Source organism: Hyla sarda, assembly GCF_029499605.1.
Source record: "Hyla sarda isolate aHylSar1 chromosome 1 unlocalized genomic scaffold, aHylSar1.hap1 SUPER_1_unloc_6, whole genome shotgun sequence".
NCBI lineage: Eukaryota > Metazoa > Chordata > Amphibia > Anura > Hylidae > Hyla > Hyla sarda.
This window is the reverse complement of record NW_026607592.1, coordinates 762,158-780,264: the sequence shown is the minus strand read 5'-3', so window position 1 is coordinate 780,264 and position 18,107 is coordinate 762,158. Positions and strand designations below refer to the sequence as shown.

The window sequence follows — 18,107 nt, the reverse complement described above, 5'->3', positions numbered from 1 at the left end:
TAACATACGTCCCTGAAATTGGTTAGAGAGATTGTATTTATTTTCTAAATAATAATACTATCTAAGCTTTATTCTTATCTGATTTCTTCTGCTCCTAATAGTAACCAAAATGCATCTTATATGAGAAGAGGAGCTGAATATCAAACTCTCTGAAGAACAGTGCGGATTTATCTCTAGTGCTCACGAGGCTTCTCCCCCTGTATTCGTATACAGGAGAGTTCATAGAAGTTATATAGTCGGGGGTATGGGACTCCTCCTCTCCTTTTGTCACATGGTATTCCAGAATCTTCTCAATGTTGAAGGTGTGGATTGAGTCGGGCCATTAGTCATCAGTCCTTTGATAAAGCTGGGAAGCCAGCGAAACATCAGGGTACTGGATACATGGGAGTTTTAATTGCTGCTCTTACAGTTAGCTTCTGATTACTAAATATATAGAGAGCTCCTGAACGGCCATACAGAATAAGCGCACATTCCTTCTGAGCTTATCATATTTCCAGCACACTGATACGGAGCTAAACTGAAGCTATAATTATAACAGTGGTTTGGTTCTGACACCTAGTGGTGAACATTACATTTGATTTTTGATTTCTTTTAATATTTTAATAGTGACCAATAAAAGTTACATTTTATAGGGAGGGTTCTTAGTTTAGGGTACCCCTTTAGTGGTTTTCCCCTAAAGTTGTTGATATATTCAGAGTTATCCAGGCACCTTCTGGGGTTTTGTTGTATGTGGATGGAGTCGGGCACTCTTTTACATATTGCAAAAGAAAGACATAGAAAATCTATGAAAAAATCTGGGGTCAGCTCACCGCCTGACGATGTCTTCAGTATATGGAGGGATAGGACACTTGCATCACATGTGGAAGCTCGGCAAGCTGTTCAGCCGATGTCCCCATATTGTGTCACATCCATGTATCAGGTGATTAATCAAAATACGGTAACATAATTCATATATAATCTCTGTTCTTGACAAGAATATTAACCGTGCAAACATATGTACGAAAGAAGATCACATAGCTTAATAAATATATGATAAATCATTGCGGAAATTCAGACCTGTTGGAGAACGAGTCTCCAAACATAAGATCCAAAAAGCTTCTCACAAGAATATTTGTTACTCCAGTCTCCTACTCTAGGGGGAGGACGCACCCTTTCTATCCTGGATATACTAAGGCTGGATGTATCACCTGCATGGACTTCTATAGAGTGCCTGATAAGTCCCGAAAGAGACCTATGTACTGTCTTAGATATATCGGGCATATTTACACGTTCTAAGAACCTAACTCTGAGCTTCCTGGATGAACATCCCACGTATTGTATATTACACATATGGCACGTGGCCAAGTACACAACATGAGGATTGACAGTAATGAAACTTTTTATCTTATATTCTGCCCGTTTTGCAGGATCATAAAGATGTCTTATTCAGCATATATTTACACCGACCGCATCTCGTCCACATTTATAATTGTCCTTACATGTGCGCCAATTATTCTGGTTACTGTTTGTAAAATAATTGCTGGGTGCCAACTTATTTTGTAAAGACTTTGCTTTTCGTGGTCTAATTCTTACACCTTGTTGTAATATTTTAGATACTGTCTCATCACCTTTTAGTACTGGTAAATGTTACGAGTTATTTGTCATATGCAGTGGCGTCACTAGCGGGGGACCAGAGGGGGCCATGGCCCCCCTTAGATCAGGCCGTGCCCCCCCTTGTGCCCCCCAATTTAAAATAAACTAAGTCAGGGGTCAGCAACCCAGGGCATGCATGTGGGGTCCACTTGAGTGGCATGCGGGGGACTGCCGACATTCACTTGTAAAAGTTATGCATGGTAGGGTGATGCGGCCATAAGGGCTGGCGCTGGCCGCATCACTGTGAGCAGGCCAGCACTTCTGTCAGAGACTCGCTGCGCGCAGGCACGTCTCCTGCGTCCTCTACCCTCCTACACTAGAGGAGAGGGAAGAAAACACCTCACCACTGCTAGTGCGTCTCCTCTGGGCCTTTCCCAGTCTGTGATGCTGTGTGTTGATAAAGGGGCCTTGGTGCTGGGCAGCTCCTCTGCCTGCCTGATTACTCAAGAACCTGCTGCCGTTGCTAGCAAGTTGTCTGCCGTGCAGAGTGAGGGAGAGAGGCCATTCATCTTCTCCCTTGTCAGCACTGAAAAGCCGACAGAGCCCACCGCTGAGGAAGTTATCACAGTCAGGTTTCTTATCTTTCTTTCTGTATGGAGGGGATCTCTAAGTAGTTGTGGTTATGAGGTGAATTCATCCCTTTTCTGGCAGCACTTTTCTTGTCAGTAAGGTTTGATTCACCAAGTTTAACCCTTAGCTTGACAGGATCCTGAGTTATATCCTGTAATACTCCAGAGCTGTACTCACTATTCTGCTGGTGAGGTCACTGTGTACATACATTACATTACATTACTTATCCTGATTATATCCTGTATTATACTCCAGAGCTGTACTCACTATTCTGCTGGTGAGGTCACTGTGTACATACATTACATTACTTATCCTGTACTGATCCTGAGTTATATCCTGTATTATACTCCAGAGCTGTACTCACTATTCTGCTGGTGGAGTCACTGTGTAGATTAACTTCGCCATGCCATTTCAGTGTGCTCCGCTGCCTGCCAGAGCTGCCACTGACACAAGGAGAGTTAGAGAGCCTGCAGCAAGAACAGATTTGGAGGTATGAAAGTGCTCCTGCCTCAACTATTAGGTAGAAGTGTAACTTTGTTATAGACCCCTCTGTCCATCCCAGCCCCCTCTGTTCTGCTGATGGAATCTATGTGTACAGCCAATCACTGCACAGTTCACATTCAGCTACGGGGACACAGTCATCTACATATATAGTGAGTCCGGGGTCTGTATTATGGTGGGGTCTAATTCTGGGGTCTGTATTATGGTGGGGTCTAATTCTGAGGTCTGTATTATGGTGGGGTCTGATTCTGGGGTCTGTATAAGGGGGACTAAGCAAATAACTTAAGGGGGAATGAGCAAGTAAAGGGAGATGAATAAGTAAGGTAAGGGGGTCTGAGCAAGTAAGGTAAGGGGGGCTGAGCAATTTAGGGGAAATCTGTAAGAGGGCGATGAGCAAATAGGGGGGCTGAGCTAATAAGGAGGCTGAGCAAAAACGGGGGGGGGGGAGGCTGAGTAAATAAGGGGTATGAGCTAATGAGGGGGGCTGAGCAAATAAGGGGGGGGGAAGGCTGAGTAAATAAGGGGTATGAGCTAATAAGGGGGGCTGAGCAAATAAGGGGGGAAGGCTGAGCAAATAAGAGGGGTGAGCAAGTAAGGTAAGGGGGAGCTGAACAAGGAGGGCTTAGCTGTAAGAGGAGGCTTAGCTAATAGGGGGCTGGGAAAGTAAGGGGGAGCAGAGAACAGAGCAAGAAAGGAGAAGCAAAGGAAGTAAGGGGGGGACTGAGCAAGTAAGGAGGGGGCTGAGCAAGTAAGGGGGGGCTGAGCAAGTAAGGGGGGGGCTGAGCAAGTAAGGGGGGGGGCTGAGCAAGTAAGGGGGGAGGCTGAGCAAGTAAGGGGGGAGGCTGAGCAAGTAAGGAGGGGGCTGAGCAAGTAAGGAGGGGGCTGAGCAAGTAAGGGGGGGCTGAGCAAGTAAGGGGGGGCTGAGCAAGTAAGGAGGGGCCTGAGCAAGTAAGGAGGGGTCTTAGCAAGTAAGGAGGGGGGGCTGAGCAAGCAGGGGGGGCTGAGCAAGCAAGGGGGGGCTGAGCAAGCAAGGGGGGCTGAGCAAGTAAGGGGGGGGCTGAGCAAGTAAGGGGGGAGGCTGAGCAAGTAAGGGGGGAGGCTGAGCAAGTAAGGAGGGGGCTGAGCAAGTAAGGGGGGGCTGAGCAAGTAAGGAGGGGCCTGAGCAAGTAAGGAGGGGTCTTAGCAAGTAAGGAGGGGGGGCTGAGCAAGCAGGGGGGGCTGAGCAAGCAAGGGGGGGCTGAGCAAGCAAGGGGGGCTGAGCAAGTAAGGGGGGGGGGATGAGCAAATAAGAGGGAGCAGAGCAAGTAAGGGGGAACAGAGCAAGTAGAGGGGAGCAGTGAGCAGAGCAAGTAAGGGGGATCTGGGCAAGAAAGGGAGAGCAGAGCATGCAGACAGTGCGGCTAGACCTTACCTACCTGAGATTGCAATTTACAGAGGGAGCCAGTGGAGCAGACAGTACGGCTACAAATCATCTACCTGAGAAAGCAGCTTGCAGAGGGAATGAGTGGAGCGAGCAGTGCAGCTACTTTACCTACCTGAGAGTGCAGTTTGCAGAGGGAGTCTGCAAAAATCTGATTTATTATTTTTTTTTTAAATTAAACATGTTCTGCACAGTGTGTGTGTGTATATATATATATATATATATATATATATATACACACACGTTTTTAAAATTGCCCCCCCCCCCCACTTTTGTCACTGGCCCCCCATGTGCCCCCCCTAAATTTGAATGCTGGAGACGCCATTGACCGGCAAGACTCCTCCCTCAAGGCTTCCCCTCTATCATCCAATCTCATAAAGCTCTCCTTTGTAAGCTTCATGAGATCTTCCAGGATCCCATGCTGTCTCCTACCAGTCCTCAACGGCCAGACCAAATCTCCAAAGGATGCTTCGATCCTCTGGTGACTTGGTCGGGACGATGAGGAAGCTGGTAGGGAAGAAGGTTCTGGCCCCTGATCAGCAGTGTCGGGGGATCGGCCAGGGAGGGGTTGGGAGGGGGGGGAGGGTGGTGGCAATGTCTGTTGCGCCATCCTCACACTGGATTGTGTTCTGAAAGAGAAAGATTTTTAAAAAATTATTTTATTTATACAAAAGATTTAAATAAAAAAATGGATAATAAAAATAATATATGACGTACTTCCGCATATCGTGGCCCTTTTGGAGGAATCCGAGGAGTGGACGATGGACATAGGGGGTTTTGTGGGAGGCCCCGGATCCACTGGGCCTCTGCTCCTCCTCCCTAAGGTCCCTTATGTGCCGGTCCCTGATAAAGTGCCAGTGATTTTTGATTTGATCACCTAGAAAGAAAATATATTTATAATAAAAGCAATTAAAAAAATTAAAAATCTTTAAAAAACCTTTACCGACAATCCATCGTTCCTGTGTTGACAGATCCTCACAGGTATTACAGATTGCTCTGTATATCTCCGTCCAAAGACCCCGGCAGTACTCGCGCTTGACGTGGTTTTGGTCAGACTTATCCCAAAGAGTAGGACGAGCCTCGACCATTGCGATCAGTAGGGTATCATCAATGATCACATGAGGCCCGCCCTGCCCTTCGTCAACATTAGCCCGACCGGGCCGAGCGCCACCCTGAAAATATAAAGATTATGCTATTAGTTTTTCAAAAACTATAGTGTATTCAGTTGACTATGCAAGCAATCAAATTTATTTATAAAATACTCACACAACCACGTCCTCTGCCACGAATCCTGATGGCTCTGCCTCTTTTTTTTTATTTAATTTGATTTTTTTTATTTAATTTATGGTATAAAATATGTAGAATAAAATGCAAAAATTGGTACAATACATACTGGTTCGGGCTCTTTGGAAGGGCTATCCTGGGAGTCCTGGGGGGCGACACTTGAGGGACACTCTCCTCCTCGGATTACTGGCCAGAAAGTGTATGTTCAGGCTGTAAAACACGAAAAAAAAATTAAGTAAAGTAATTTATGATGATTACTCAAATGGAAAAATACTCACACTTCAGCTACTTGAATTTTTTTTTCTGTGGACACTGATGAGGATCGTTCCACTACTACGTTCTTCTGGGGGGGAGGGGAAACACAAAATTACGTTTAAATGAAATCTTAATCAAAAAAGATAAAAATACTCACACTGGGGCTTGAAGAACTGATGTTCCCATCTGAGTCCTCTTCGGATTCAGCGTCTGGATCTGGAGTTGGTGGTTTCTAAATGCAAAATAAAATAAAAAATAATTTCAATAATGATAGCAATAGACATAATGTCAAAATAAAATAACGAATTCCAAAATGTGAAAACTCACATTTTTTTCTGCATGCTTTGTTTTCTATGATTTTTTTTTTTGCCATTATATATATAAAAAAAAAAAAGAAAACAAATGTCACTTTAAATTATGATAGATAAAAAATTAAAAAAATATACAATAGGCAAAGTTGCGCCACAAGGTCCAAAATCATTCTGCACACTACCCTAGCAAAAGCATTCATGCCCCCATCCAAACTGCTAAAATATCCATATCCTGCAAAAAGGCAAGAACATGGCGGACAGAAAAATAGCGCAGAGTGTCACCACACGGTCCAAAATGATAATGCAAACTTCCCTACCTAAAGCATTCATTACCCCATTTAAACTGCGTGCAAAAATGCTCACAACTACAAGCACATGATCCCAAATACACTGAAAAAGTAAAAAAAATACTGCATACAGCCAGACATGTACTCACCTTCAGTGAGGGGTTCTCAATATTAATCAAATGGCGCTGGATGGGTAGCGTTTTTTTAGGATGGCGATGGAGCCTATGGAGATGCTGCTGCCTCCTGCAGGATCAAGGAAGTAGAGTACAGAGGGGTGTGAGCACTACACCATGTGACTTCAGGGTAGAGAAGGCTTTACTGAGCATGCTCAGTAAAACCAACATCTGTTACAATAACGGACATTTCCGGATGTATTTGGTAACGTCCGTCAGCCATAGACCTCAATGTTAAATTATAACGGACGTTAATTTATCCGTTTCTTGAAACTCAAAAATAATTATTGCACATCCCGTCACATGTTCCGTCACCACTAAATTCCGTTAGTTATAACGAACTATTACAGGTCATAACGGAGAATAGAAAAATCACATAGACTTTAATGGGATTTTGTAACAGACGTAGAACATCCTTTTTTTAACATTCTCTAAAGGAATTTCAAACAGATTTATAAAACGGAGTAATTTTGTAGTGTGAAAAGGGCCAAACAGTAATCTTCATATTGCCACAATAAAAAAAGATGAATATAAACACTTTATAAAGAGAACAAGAAAGACGACAAAAAAAAAGAAATAGATAGGAAAATAAATACAAAATCCCAACATCTAGCCTAAAACTTACCAATTATTTATAGGGGTACTCCGCTGCTAGACATCTAATCCTCTATCCAAAGTATAGAAGATAAGATGTCTGATTGCGGGGGTCCTGCTGCTGTTCTAAACATACGCCTGGTCCGTGCAGCAGTGGTGGTGACCTCACGGCCCCGCCCCCTCTATTCATCTCTATAGACATAAATGGAGGGGATGTGGCATGACATCACTAGGGGGCGTGGCTATGACATCACTACCACGGCCACCGGCTCCCAGCAGTCTGAACAAAATTCAAGAACGCTTGAGCACAGAAATACCCCTTTAACTAAACAATTATTTAATAGGAACCTGTCTTCAGATTTTACCATATAGAACATGCGGCAAATATTATTAACGGCTTCTGATTTAGAAAAATGTATTTTATAACCTGATAAAAAAATTACGTAAATAAACGTCAAGACGGGAAACGCTGGTCTAGGGTTTGTGATAAATAAAAGTATCTGCAGCGTCTTATGTTCAGAAGAGACGATCTTCAAGGGAGACGCGCGGATCCTGTCTGATGCCTTGAATTAAAGTCTCTATAATCATAATGAGAAGGGGGCGGGGACAACACTGACGCGTTACATTCCCTATATACAACGTCAGGGACAATATTACATTTATTATAAGTCCAGTGTGCGGAGATGAATATAAGAATAATAAATAATATAAGAGAGAAAACTTTTATTAACAATTGGTAACAAGTTTGGAGATGCAGTATATGATATATGTATAAATGTCAGATATCCTATGTACATGGTTAATATATAGATGTGTTATCTGCATCATTTACTGCTCTGAGTTGGCTTCTCTCCTGTGTGAGTTCTTAGATGATATTTAAGTGTTGATTTCGCAGTAAAACATTTCCCACATTCTGGACATGAAAATGGCTTCTCTCCTGTGTGAGTTCTTTTATGTGGAACAAGATGTGATTGAACACTAAAACATTTCCCACATTCTGAACATGAATATGGCTTCTCCCCTGTGTGAGTTCTTTGATGTACAACAAGGTCTGATTTCTGAGTAAAACATTTCCCACATACTGAACATGAAAATGGCTTCTCTCCTGTGTGAATTCTTTGATGTTGAACAAGACTTGATTTAAAAGGAAAACATTTCCCACATTCTGAGCATGAATATGGTTTCTTTCCTGTATGAGCTCGTTGGTGTCCAACACCCCTTCTGTGACCATTATTTTGCTGAACATCCTGTGATGAATGAGAAGACAGGACCTGTATATAAGGATGAGATGACAGATCTTGGCTGTGAAGGGCTGAGGGTGTATCTGGGATAATGGAATGTTCTTCATATGTATCTTGTGTGATATCATCATCTGCTTTATAATCTGAAGATATAAGATTCTCCTCTGATCTCCTGCTACAAGAATCTGCAGAGAATAACACAGATTTTAATAACTTTAAAGGGGTATTCACATCTTAAATACCCTATGTAATGTTGTAGTACATGTCACACTTTTGCAAATAGTTATAATTACTTTCCTTGAAGTCTTTGAAGCAAACCTCTCCTGGTCTGGACAGTTCCTGACATGGACAGAGGTGTCAGCAGAGAGCACTGTGGTCAGACTACACAACTTTCTGTGGAGCATACAGCAGCTGATAAGTACTATTCATTTACTTTAATAGAAGTAATTTCAAATCTATTTCATTTTCTGGCACCAATTGATTTAAAAAAAAAAAAAATTGTTTTCCACTGGAGTTCCCCTTTAATTACCAAGACCCATTTTCAAATGTAACCGGTGTCTCTCTATGTTGTATTACCTTTGGGCGCTTTTACTGACTGAAGCGACTCTGATATTGTTTTCACGTGACGTATTGTAGTTTATAGTGGAAAATTAGTTCTCTAGGATTGTGGGGATAAAAAGGTGAAATTATTAAACTTAAAAATCAACAAAAAAATTATGATGTATTGTGGTTAAATATTAACATAACTATAATGGGACATTAATATAGATATAATGGGATAGATTAAAAAAAAAAGGAATGACAGAAAAATGTAATAAATTAAACATGAAAAAAGTTTTAAAAAATTTATAAAATTAAAAAAAATCTGGTAAAATTAAAAAAAAAGGAAATAGAAAAAAAATGTCATTAGTTGAAACATTAAATAAAATGTAAAAAATATGAAATTTTAGGAATAACTTTTTAATTAATAAAAATACAGTACGGTAAATAAAATAGAAAATAGCAGAGCTAGTAGTGCGTCTTACCATCTTGCCGCACACACTTAGGGCTCATTCACACGAGCTGATTTATATACATGGTTCTTGCTTCGTGTTAGAAAGGGGGATGGGCTCTTCAATGGGGCTTGCGGCGAGTTTTCCGCATCAGAAATTCCACAGCCGAAAATCTCCTGGGGATAGCCCGCCCCCTTTATAACAAGTAGCGGGAAACCTGCAAATAAATCCTCTTGTGTGAACGAGCCCTTAGTGTGATCCCCATTAGTAACAGACGCACATACTCGCCATTTCCCTACGTTTTCCTCTTCTTACAATTGCTCTGAGCTGTTGTGTTTTCCAGAGCTCAAATTCACCACGTTTTATGCAGAAACTTTACTAAATTTGTAGATTTCATTTGAAAATATATATTTTTCCCTGATGGCCCCGTCCCCTTTGTAGGGTTTTCTGAGTAAAGTGGACAGTTAGTGGGGTTTTTGGATTTTTTTTGTTGGAAATTCTGGCACAACACACATGTGACACAATAAACCCTACAAAATCTACTCGGAAAAGCCTTAAAGGGGTACTCCGGTGAAAAACGTTTTTTCTTAAATCAACTGGTGCCAGAAAGTTAAACAGATTTGTAAATTACTTCTATTAAAAAATCTTAATCCTTCCTGTACTTATTAGCTGCTGAATACTACAGTGGAAATTATTTTCTTTTTGAAACACAGAGCTGTCTGATCACGAGCACAGTGCTCTCTGCTGACATCTCTGTCCATTTTAGGAAATATCCAGAGCAGCATATGTTTGCTATGGGGATTTCCTTTTACCCTGGACAGTTCCTAAAATGGACAGAGATGTCAGCAGAGAGCACTGTAGCCATGATGTCAGCAGAGAGCACTGTAGCCATGATGTCAGCAGAGAGCTCTCTGTTTCAAACGGAAAATAATTTCCTCTGCAGTATTCAGCAGCTAATAAGTACAGGAAGGATTAAGATTTTTTAATAGAAGTAATTTACAAATCTGTTTAACTTTCTGGCACCAGTTGATTTAAAAAAAAAAAGTTTTTCACCGGAGTACCCCTTTAACCCCAAGGCGGGACATCGCTGCGGCCGGTGATAGGCTGAAGCTCCATGTGACGTGCCGGGCTAACAGGAAGTAAGAAGAATACAGCCCGGGGACCGAACACCTGTACCGGAGTGTACCGGAGCTCCGCGGGCTCGTTGGCAGGTAAGAGAAAGTGCGTTTTCTTTCATTTTGCAGCCCGGACGGGATGAAATGAAAAAAGTGCGCGCCGGACTACTCCTTTAAGGACGCAGAAAATTTTATTTTTACGTTTTCGTTTTTTCCTCCTCGCCTTCAAAAAATCAAAACTCTTTTATATTTTTATCCACAGACTAGTATGAGGGCTTGTTTTTTGCGTGACCAGTTGTCCGTTGTAATGCCATCACTCACTTTACCATAAAATGTATGGCGCAACCAAAAAAATACTATTTGTGTGGGGAAATTAAAAAGAAAACCGCAATTTTGCTAATTTTGGAAGGTTTCGTTTTCACGCCGTACAATTTACGGTAAAAATGATGTGTTCTTTATTCTTTGGGTCAATACGATTAAAATGATACCCATGATTATACACTTTTCTATTACTGTTGCGCTAAAAAAAAAAATCACAAACTTTTTAACCAAATTAGTACGTTTAAAATCCCCCTATTTTGAAGACACATAACTTTTTCATTTTTCCATATAAGCGGCGGTATGAGGGCTCTTTTTTTGCGCTGTGATCTGTACTTTTTCTTGATACCATATTTCCTTATATAAAACTTTTAATAAATTTTTTATAATTTTTTTTTTTGAATAAAATGTTATAAAAAAGCAGCTATATTGGACTTTTTTTTTACGTTCACGCCGCTCACCGTACGGGATCATTAACATTTTATTTTAATAGTTCAGATATTTACGCACGCGGTGATACCAAATATGTATATAAAATATTTTTTAACACTTTTTTGGTAGGGAAATAGGGAAAATGGGGCAATTTACGTTTTTATTGGGGGAGGGGGTTTTTCAAATTTTTTTAACTTTATTTTTTTACTTTTATCTTTACACTTTAATAGTCTCCATAGGGGACTATTTATAGCAATCACTCGATTGCTAATCCTGTTCAGTGCTATGTATAGGACATAGCACTGATCAGGGTTATCGGTCATCTTCTGCTATGGTCTGCGGGACGGCAGATCAGAACAGAAGACACCGGGAAGACAGCGGAGGCAGGTGAGGGGACCTCCGTCTGCCGTGCTGGATGATCGGATCGTTGCGGCAGCACTGCGGGCGATCCGATCATCCAATGAAGTGACCGAGATGCTGCATATGCCGTGATCGGCATCTGAGGGGTTAATGGCGGACATCCGCAGGATCGCAGATATCCACCATTACCGGCTGGTCCCTGGCTGCGATCAACAGCCGGGACCTGCCGCGCATGATCCAGGCATCGCTCCGATGCTCGCGGTTATGCTTAGGACGTAAATGTACGTCCTGGTGCGTTAAGTACCACATCACCAGGACGTACATTTACGTCCTTCATCATTAAGGGGTTAAAGGGGTACTCCGCCCCTAGACATCTTATCCCCTATCCAAAGGATAGGGGATAAGATGTCAGAGCGCCGCGGTCCCGCTGCTGGGGACCCTGGGGATCGCCGCTGCGGCACCACGCTATCATTACTGCACAGAGAGAGTTCGCTCTGTGCGTAATGACGGGCAATACAGGGGACTGAGCAGCGTGACGTCATGGCTCCGCCCCTCGTGACATCACGGCCCGCCCCCTTAATGCAAGTCTATGGCAGGGGCGTGACGACCGCCACGCCAGCTCCCATAGACTCGTATTGAGGGGTCGGGCCGTGACATGACGGGGGCGGAGCCGTGATGTAACGATGCTCCAGCCCCTTTATTGCCAGTCATTACGTGCAGAGCGAACTCGCTCTGTGCTGTAATGATAGCGCAGTGCCGCAGCGGGGATCCCGAGGGTCCCCAGCAGCGGGACCGCGGTGCTCTGACATCTTATCCCCTATTCTTTGGATAGGGGATAAGATGTCTAGGGGCGGAGTATCTCTTTAAAGGGGTTATCCAGGAATGGAAAAAAACGAAAAATTCTCAGATCAGCTTAGGACATTAACCTGTATCTATTGTATCTATTATTCTCCTGTGACCTTTGTATCTCCTGTATGTGGCTCTAATACACCTTTTTGCCCTCCTACTTGCTCCCTTCCCCGCACGCTGTCTTTAACCTCTTGGGGACGCAGGGCGTACCTGTACGTCCTGCTCCCGCGATGTAACGCGGGGTCACTGCGTGACCCCATGTCATATCGGGTCGGTCCCAGCGGCTAACGGTAGCCGGCACCCAGGGCTAATACCAGACATCCCCGATCGCGGTGATCTCCGGTATTAACCCATCTAAAATGTGAAAAAAAATATTCCCGGGAGCTCAGTCGGGCTGATCGGGACCACCGCAGTGTCCGGATCCGCTGGGAGGCAAGCGGAGGGTCCCTTACCTGCCTCCGATCAGCGATTGCTCCAAGTCTGAGATCCAGACTTGAGCAATCGACATCCGATAACACTAATCAATGCAAGGCTATGGCATAGCATTGATCAGTGCTGGCAATCAATGTACTCCATGTTATAGCCCCCTATGGGAGCTATAACATTGCAAAAAAAAGGGTAAAAAAAAAAGAGTTAATAAATGCGATTTAACCCCTTCCCAAATAGAAATTTAAATCACCCCCCTTTTCCATTTAAATAAAAAATAAAATGAATATAAACATATGTGGTATCGCCGCGTGCGTAAATGTCCGTAATATAAAAATATTTTGTTAATTAAACCGCACGGTCAATGGCATACGCGCAAAAAAAAAATCCAAGTATATTTTTGGTCACTTTTTATACCATAAAAAAAATGAATAAAAAGCAAGTTTTATTTATTTTTAACCTCTAAAGGACTCAGGGCGTACAGGTACACCCTGGGCGCCTGGGTCTTAGCGCATCCTTTGTAGTACCCTGGTGAAATCCCCTGTGTGGACTGGAGATGTGACAAAATGCCACACACCCACGTAACGAGGGGGTGGGACATAACGTCTCGTCTCCAGTCCTGGAAGTGACTGAGGCCCGAGCAACACAGACAAGGGAACTGTCACAGGAACAGGGTGAGGGGGCTGTAAGGGTCGTCAATCAATTGCTTCAATGGAAGGAGGTGAGGACCTGAAGCTACAAACACATCATCAAAATACCCATGGGCACTGGAGACTACAAGGGCCTGCGTGACCACAGAGGAATTAGCCCATGAGAGGATAATCTTATTCATAGGTTTGTCCTTGAGATCTCTGTGGATGAAGAAAGCCCACCCAAAAGCTGTCCCTGGCATGGAACAGGACCAAGTGTTTCCCGGCCAGGATTGGCATGATCAGAGCTAAGGGCCCGATTTGCCACAATAAAGACACAGCCCCTACCTCCTACTCTAATCCCTCTCCTCCGCAGAAAGGGGGGTGACCTGAGCTGCATTGGATTGACCCTTAAAGGGGTACTTTGACCCTAAGACATCTTACCTCTTATCGAAAGGATAGGGGATAAGATGCCTGATCGCCGGGGTCCCGACGCTGGGAAACCCTGCAATCTTTCATGCAGCACCCCGCTATCTTCAGCCTCCAGAGCGAACATCGCTCCGGGTCTGATGAATCCCGATCACGGGGCCTGAGTATTGTGACGTCACGGCCCCGCCCCTGTGTGACATCACGATCCGCCCCCTCAATGCAAACCTATGGGAGGGGGTGTGGTGGAAGTCGTGGAGCCGTGACATCACGATACTCCGGCCCTGAGATCGTGATTCATCAGACCCAAAGCGATGATCGCTCCGCAGGCTGGTGATAACAGGGTGCTGCATGAAAGATTGTGGGGGTCCCCAGCAGCGGGACCCCCGTGATCAGGCATCTTATCCCCTATCCTTTCGATAAGATGTCTTAGGGTCGTAGTACCCCTTTAAAGATCATCTGGAACCAGGAGGCATGGGGGGATGGTTTGAAAGCCGAGGTAACAATCTGACAGAAGACAGAATGGTGGTAGAATCTGTAACTCTTCTCTATATTTAGTGGTTACTACTCACCGGGGTGGTTACTTGTAGGAATGTCCTCCTTATACTGCTTATCACCGCTCACATCTGTCTCTTCTTCTACTTTTATGTCTGTAGCATTAATATAGTTTAGATTGTTTCCTGTAGGAATGTCCTCCTTATACTGCTCACATCTGTCTCTTCTTCCTTTATGTCTTTAACATTAATATAGATCAGATCCCTCCCTGTAGGAATGTCCTTCTTACACTGCTCATCACTGCTCACATCTGTCTCTGGAGCATTAATATTGTTCGGATCTTCTCCCTAAATCAAAAGATATGGAAGAAATATTGTAAAAGTCATCAGACAGAGGGAGAAGTCACATGGGATGTTATAGATGAGCAGGAGATGAGGAGTCATGGAGGGTGAGGGGACTGACCACAAGAGCTTCACAGCCCTTCTACAGATCATAGGGAATATCTCCATCTACCTGATCATCCTGTGGAAGAAGAGGACGGGGACACCTCTCTGGTGCTGTTCTCTTACTGGGTCTGACTGTAGGGAACACATACAGAGACTGAATTCATTCTTTACATACAAATAATGAGAGGACGTGTGTATATAGTCATGTCTATTACCTGGTGATGTGAGGGGCTGCTGATCCTCCATCATGACCTGATCCTTGTACTGATCCTTGTGTCCTTCTACATACTCCCACTCCTCCATGGAGAAATAGACCGCCACGTCCTGACACCTTATAGGAACCTGACACATAATGATACAGTCATCACCCCGACCCCTCCAGTGGTGTTACTGTATAATGTCCCAGCATTCCCAGCAGTGTCACCTCTCCAGTCATCGCCCGACCCCTCCATTACTGTATAATGTCCAAGCATTCCCAGCAGTGTCACCTCTCCAGTCATCACCAGACCCCTCCATTACTGTATAATGTCCCAGCATTCCCAGCAGTGTCACCTCTCCAGTCATCACCAGACCCCTCCATTACTGTATAATGTCCCAGCAGTGTCACCTCTCCAGTCATCACCAGACCCCTCCATTACTGTATAATGTCCCAGCAGTGTCACCTCTCCAGTCATCACCAGACCCCTCCATTACTGTATAATGTCCCAGCAGTGTCACCTCTCCAGTCATCACCAGACCCCTCCATTACTGTATAATGTCCCAGCAGTGTCACCTCTCCAGTCATCACCAGACCCCTCCATTACTGTATAATGTCCCAGCAGTGTCATCTCTCCAGTCATCACCAGACCCCTCCATTACTGTATAATGTCCCAGCAGGGTCACCTCTCCAGTCATCACCAGACCCCTCCATTACTGTATAATGTCCCAGCAGTGTCACCTCTCCAGTCATCACCAGACCCCTCCATTACTGTATAATGTCCCAGCAGTGTCACCTCTCCAGTCATCACCAGACCCCTCCATTACTGTATAATGTCCCAGCAGTGTCACCTCTCCAGTCATCACCAGACCCCTCCATTACTGTATAATGTCCCAGCAGTGTCACCTCTCCAGTCAGCAGCTCCATCATCTTGTTGATGAGTTCTCGGATCTTCTGTTCATCCATTTCCTCATGTATCAGGAAGTGAGGTGGGGGCCCCGGGATTGGGCTCAGGGTTCTTCCCCATCCTTCACACACAGGGGCCCCACAGCGCCCACTAGAGGACTTCTTCACTACTATGTAATCCTGTGTATGGAGAGACAAATTAATATCACTACATACATTCCCAGAATCCCTCACCTCTCCAGTCATATCCATCTGTTATTACATAGATAAGAATGAGGTCATGTGGCATCACTCCCAGAATCCCTCACCTCTCCAGTCATATCCATCTGTTATTCCATAGATAAGAATGAGGTCATGTGACATCACTCCCAGAATCCCTCACCTCTCCAGTCATATCCATCTGTTATTACATAGATAAGAATGAGGTCATGTGACATCACTCCCAGAATCCCTCACCTCTCCAGTCATATCCATCTGTTATTACATAGATAAGAATGAGGTCATGTGAAATCACTCCCAGAATCCCTCACCTCTCCAGTCATATCCATCTGTTATTACATAGATAAGAATGAGGTCATGTGACATCACTCCCAGAATCCCTCACCTCTCCAGTCATATCCATCTGTTATTACATAGATAAGAATGAGGTCATGTGACATCACTCCCAGAATCCCTCACCTCTCCAGTAATATCCATCTGTTATTCCATAGATAAGAATGAGGTCATGTGACATCACTCCCAGAATCCCTCACCTCTCCAGTAATATCCATCTGTTATTCCATAGATAAGAATGAGGTCATGTGACATCACTCCCAGAATCCCTCACCTCTCCAGTCATATCCATCTGTTATTACATAGATAAGAATGAGGTCATGTGACATCACTCCCAGAATCCCTCACCTCTCCAGTCATATCCATCTGTTATTACATAGATAAGAATGAGGTCATGTGACATCACTCCCAGAATCCCTCACCTCTCCAGTAAGCCGGAAGAGTATCTGTAGGGTGAGGTTTATGATCCTGTCGGCCATCTTGTTCCTGTCTCTCTCCATGGTTGATGGGTCATCCAGGAGAATTCTCTTATATAGAAGATATCAGCAGAGGATCCTGGATTGGAGAAACCTGAAGGGAAGAAGAGGAGACGATGATAAACCGCACCAGATTCTATGGAGAAATAAAATCCATTTCCTGGAGATAATCTGGGGAAACATCTGAGGAGACATTATAGTCACAATGATTTCGGATAAGTTCTCCTCTATGATGACGTCCTCGGAAATTTACCAGAAAATCTTTCAGAATCTTTGGCGGCAAAGAATCAAATACAGAACAACAAACACCGAGAACATGAAAAGAAAGACAAGAAGGTAAAGAAAAGAGAAGGAAAAGGGAGGATAGAGGGTGAAGGGAAACAAGGGGTGGGGGAGGAGCATAAGGCGGGAATGGACGACCAATCACATGACCCAGCAATATAGCAGAGAACACGCTGGAGGACACAACAGGACGGCGACTCCACAGTATCCTGGAATCACATCCATGGGGGCCACGTCTGGTAGAATCTATCATGAGACTCATGGATGGCGACTAATCTATCACCTTGGACACCAGAGCCGGAGGAGATGGGAAGATTTATAGGATGTGGGAGATGAAGGGTTAATGTATCATTTTACTATATTTTATCTATAGATCAATGTCTGTCCCCTCCCCCAGAGAGAGGAGAAGATATCTGGGGGCGGAGTCACCTTTATAGGGGTTCATTGTGTCACTTCACAGCCAGACCCCCTCATGATGTCACAGCCACACCCCCTCATGATGTCACAGCCACACCCCCTCATGATGTCACAGCCACACCCCCTCGTGATGTCACAGCCACACCCCCTCGTGATGTCACAGCCACACCCCCTCGTGATGTCACAGCCACACCCCCTCGTGATGTCACAGCCACACCCCCTCGTGATGTCACAGCCGCACCCCCTCGTGATGTCACAGCCGCACCCCCCTCGTGATGTCACAGCCGCACCCCCCTCGTGATGTCACAGCCGCACCCCCTCGTGATGTCACAGCCACACCCCCTCCATTCATGTCTATGGGAGGGGGGGTGTCGGCAGAGCCTGGATCCACAGAGGAGTCGGCCCAGTTCTCCATAAACCTCCTTCTACAAGATGGCGGCGGCCGGGGAGACATGTGGACACCGCGGGGAGAGAACCAGAAGGAGAAGAAGAACCTGACATATTAGAGGTAAAGACATAACA

General features: G+C 44.4%; 1 protein-coding gene across 2 annotated transcripts in view; it reads right to left on the bottom strand.

The window, feature by feature from the left end:
• The window catches only part of LOC130298236 (oocyte zinc finger protein XlCOF22-like), a 246,966-nt gene that overhangs the window by 27,281 nt on the left and 201,578 nt on the right, over positions 1–18,107 (bottom strand). Inside the window, exons 2-5 of one of the 2 annotated variants that reach the window (XM_056551160.1) lie at positions 16,833–16,980; positions 15,859–16,038; positions 14,972–15,098; positions 14,824–14,888 (exon numbers count right to left, since the gene is read on the bottom strand). In XM_056551160.1, coding sequence (XP_056407135.1) covers positions 14,824–14,888; positions 14,972–15,098; positions 15,859–16,038; positions 16,833–16,910 — 450 coding nt within the window. In that variant the 5' untranslated portion in view covers positions 16,911–16,980. Of the gene's footprint in view, positions 1–7,898; positions 8,454–14,823; positions 14,889–14,971; positions 15,099–15,858; positions 16,039–16,832; positions 16,981–18,107 lie in introns of both variants that reach the window. The other variant, XM_056551161.1, reaches the window with a different exon arrangement.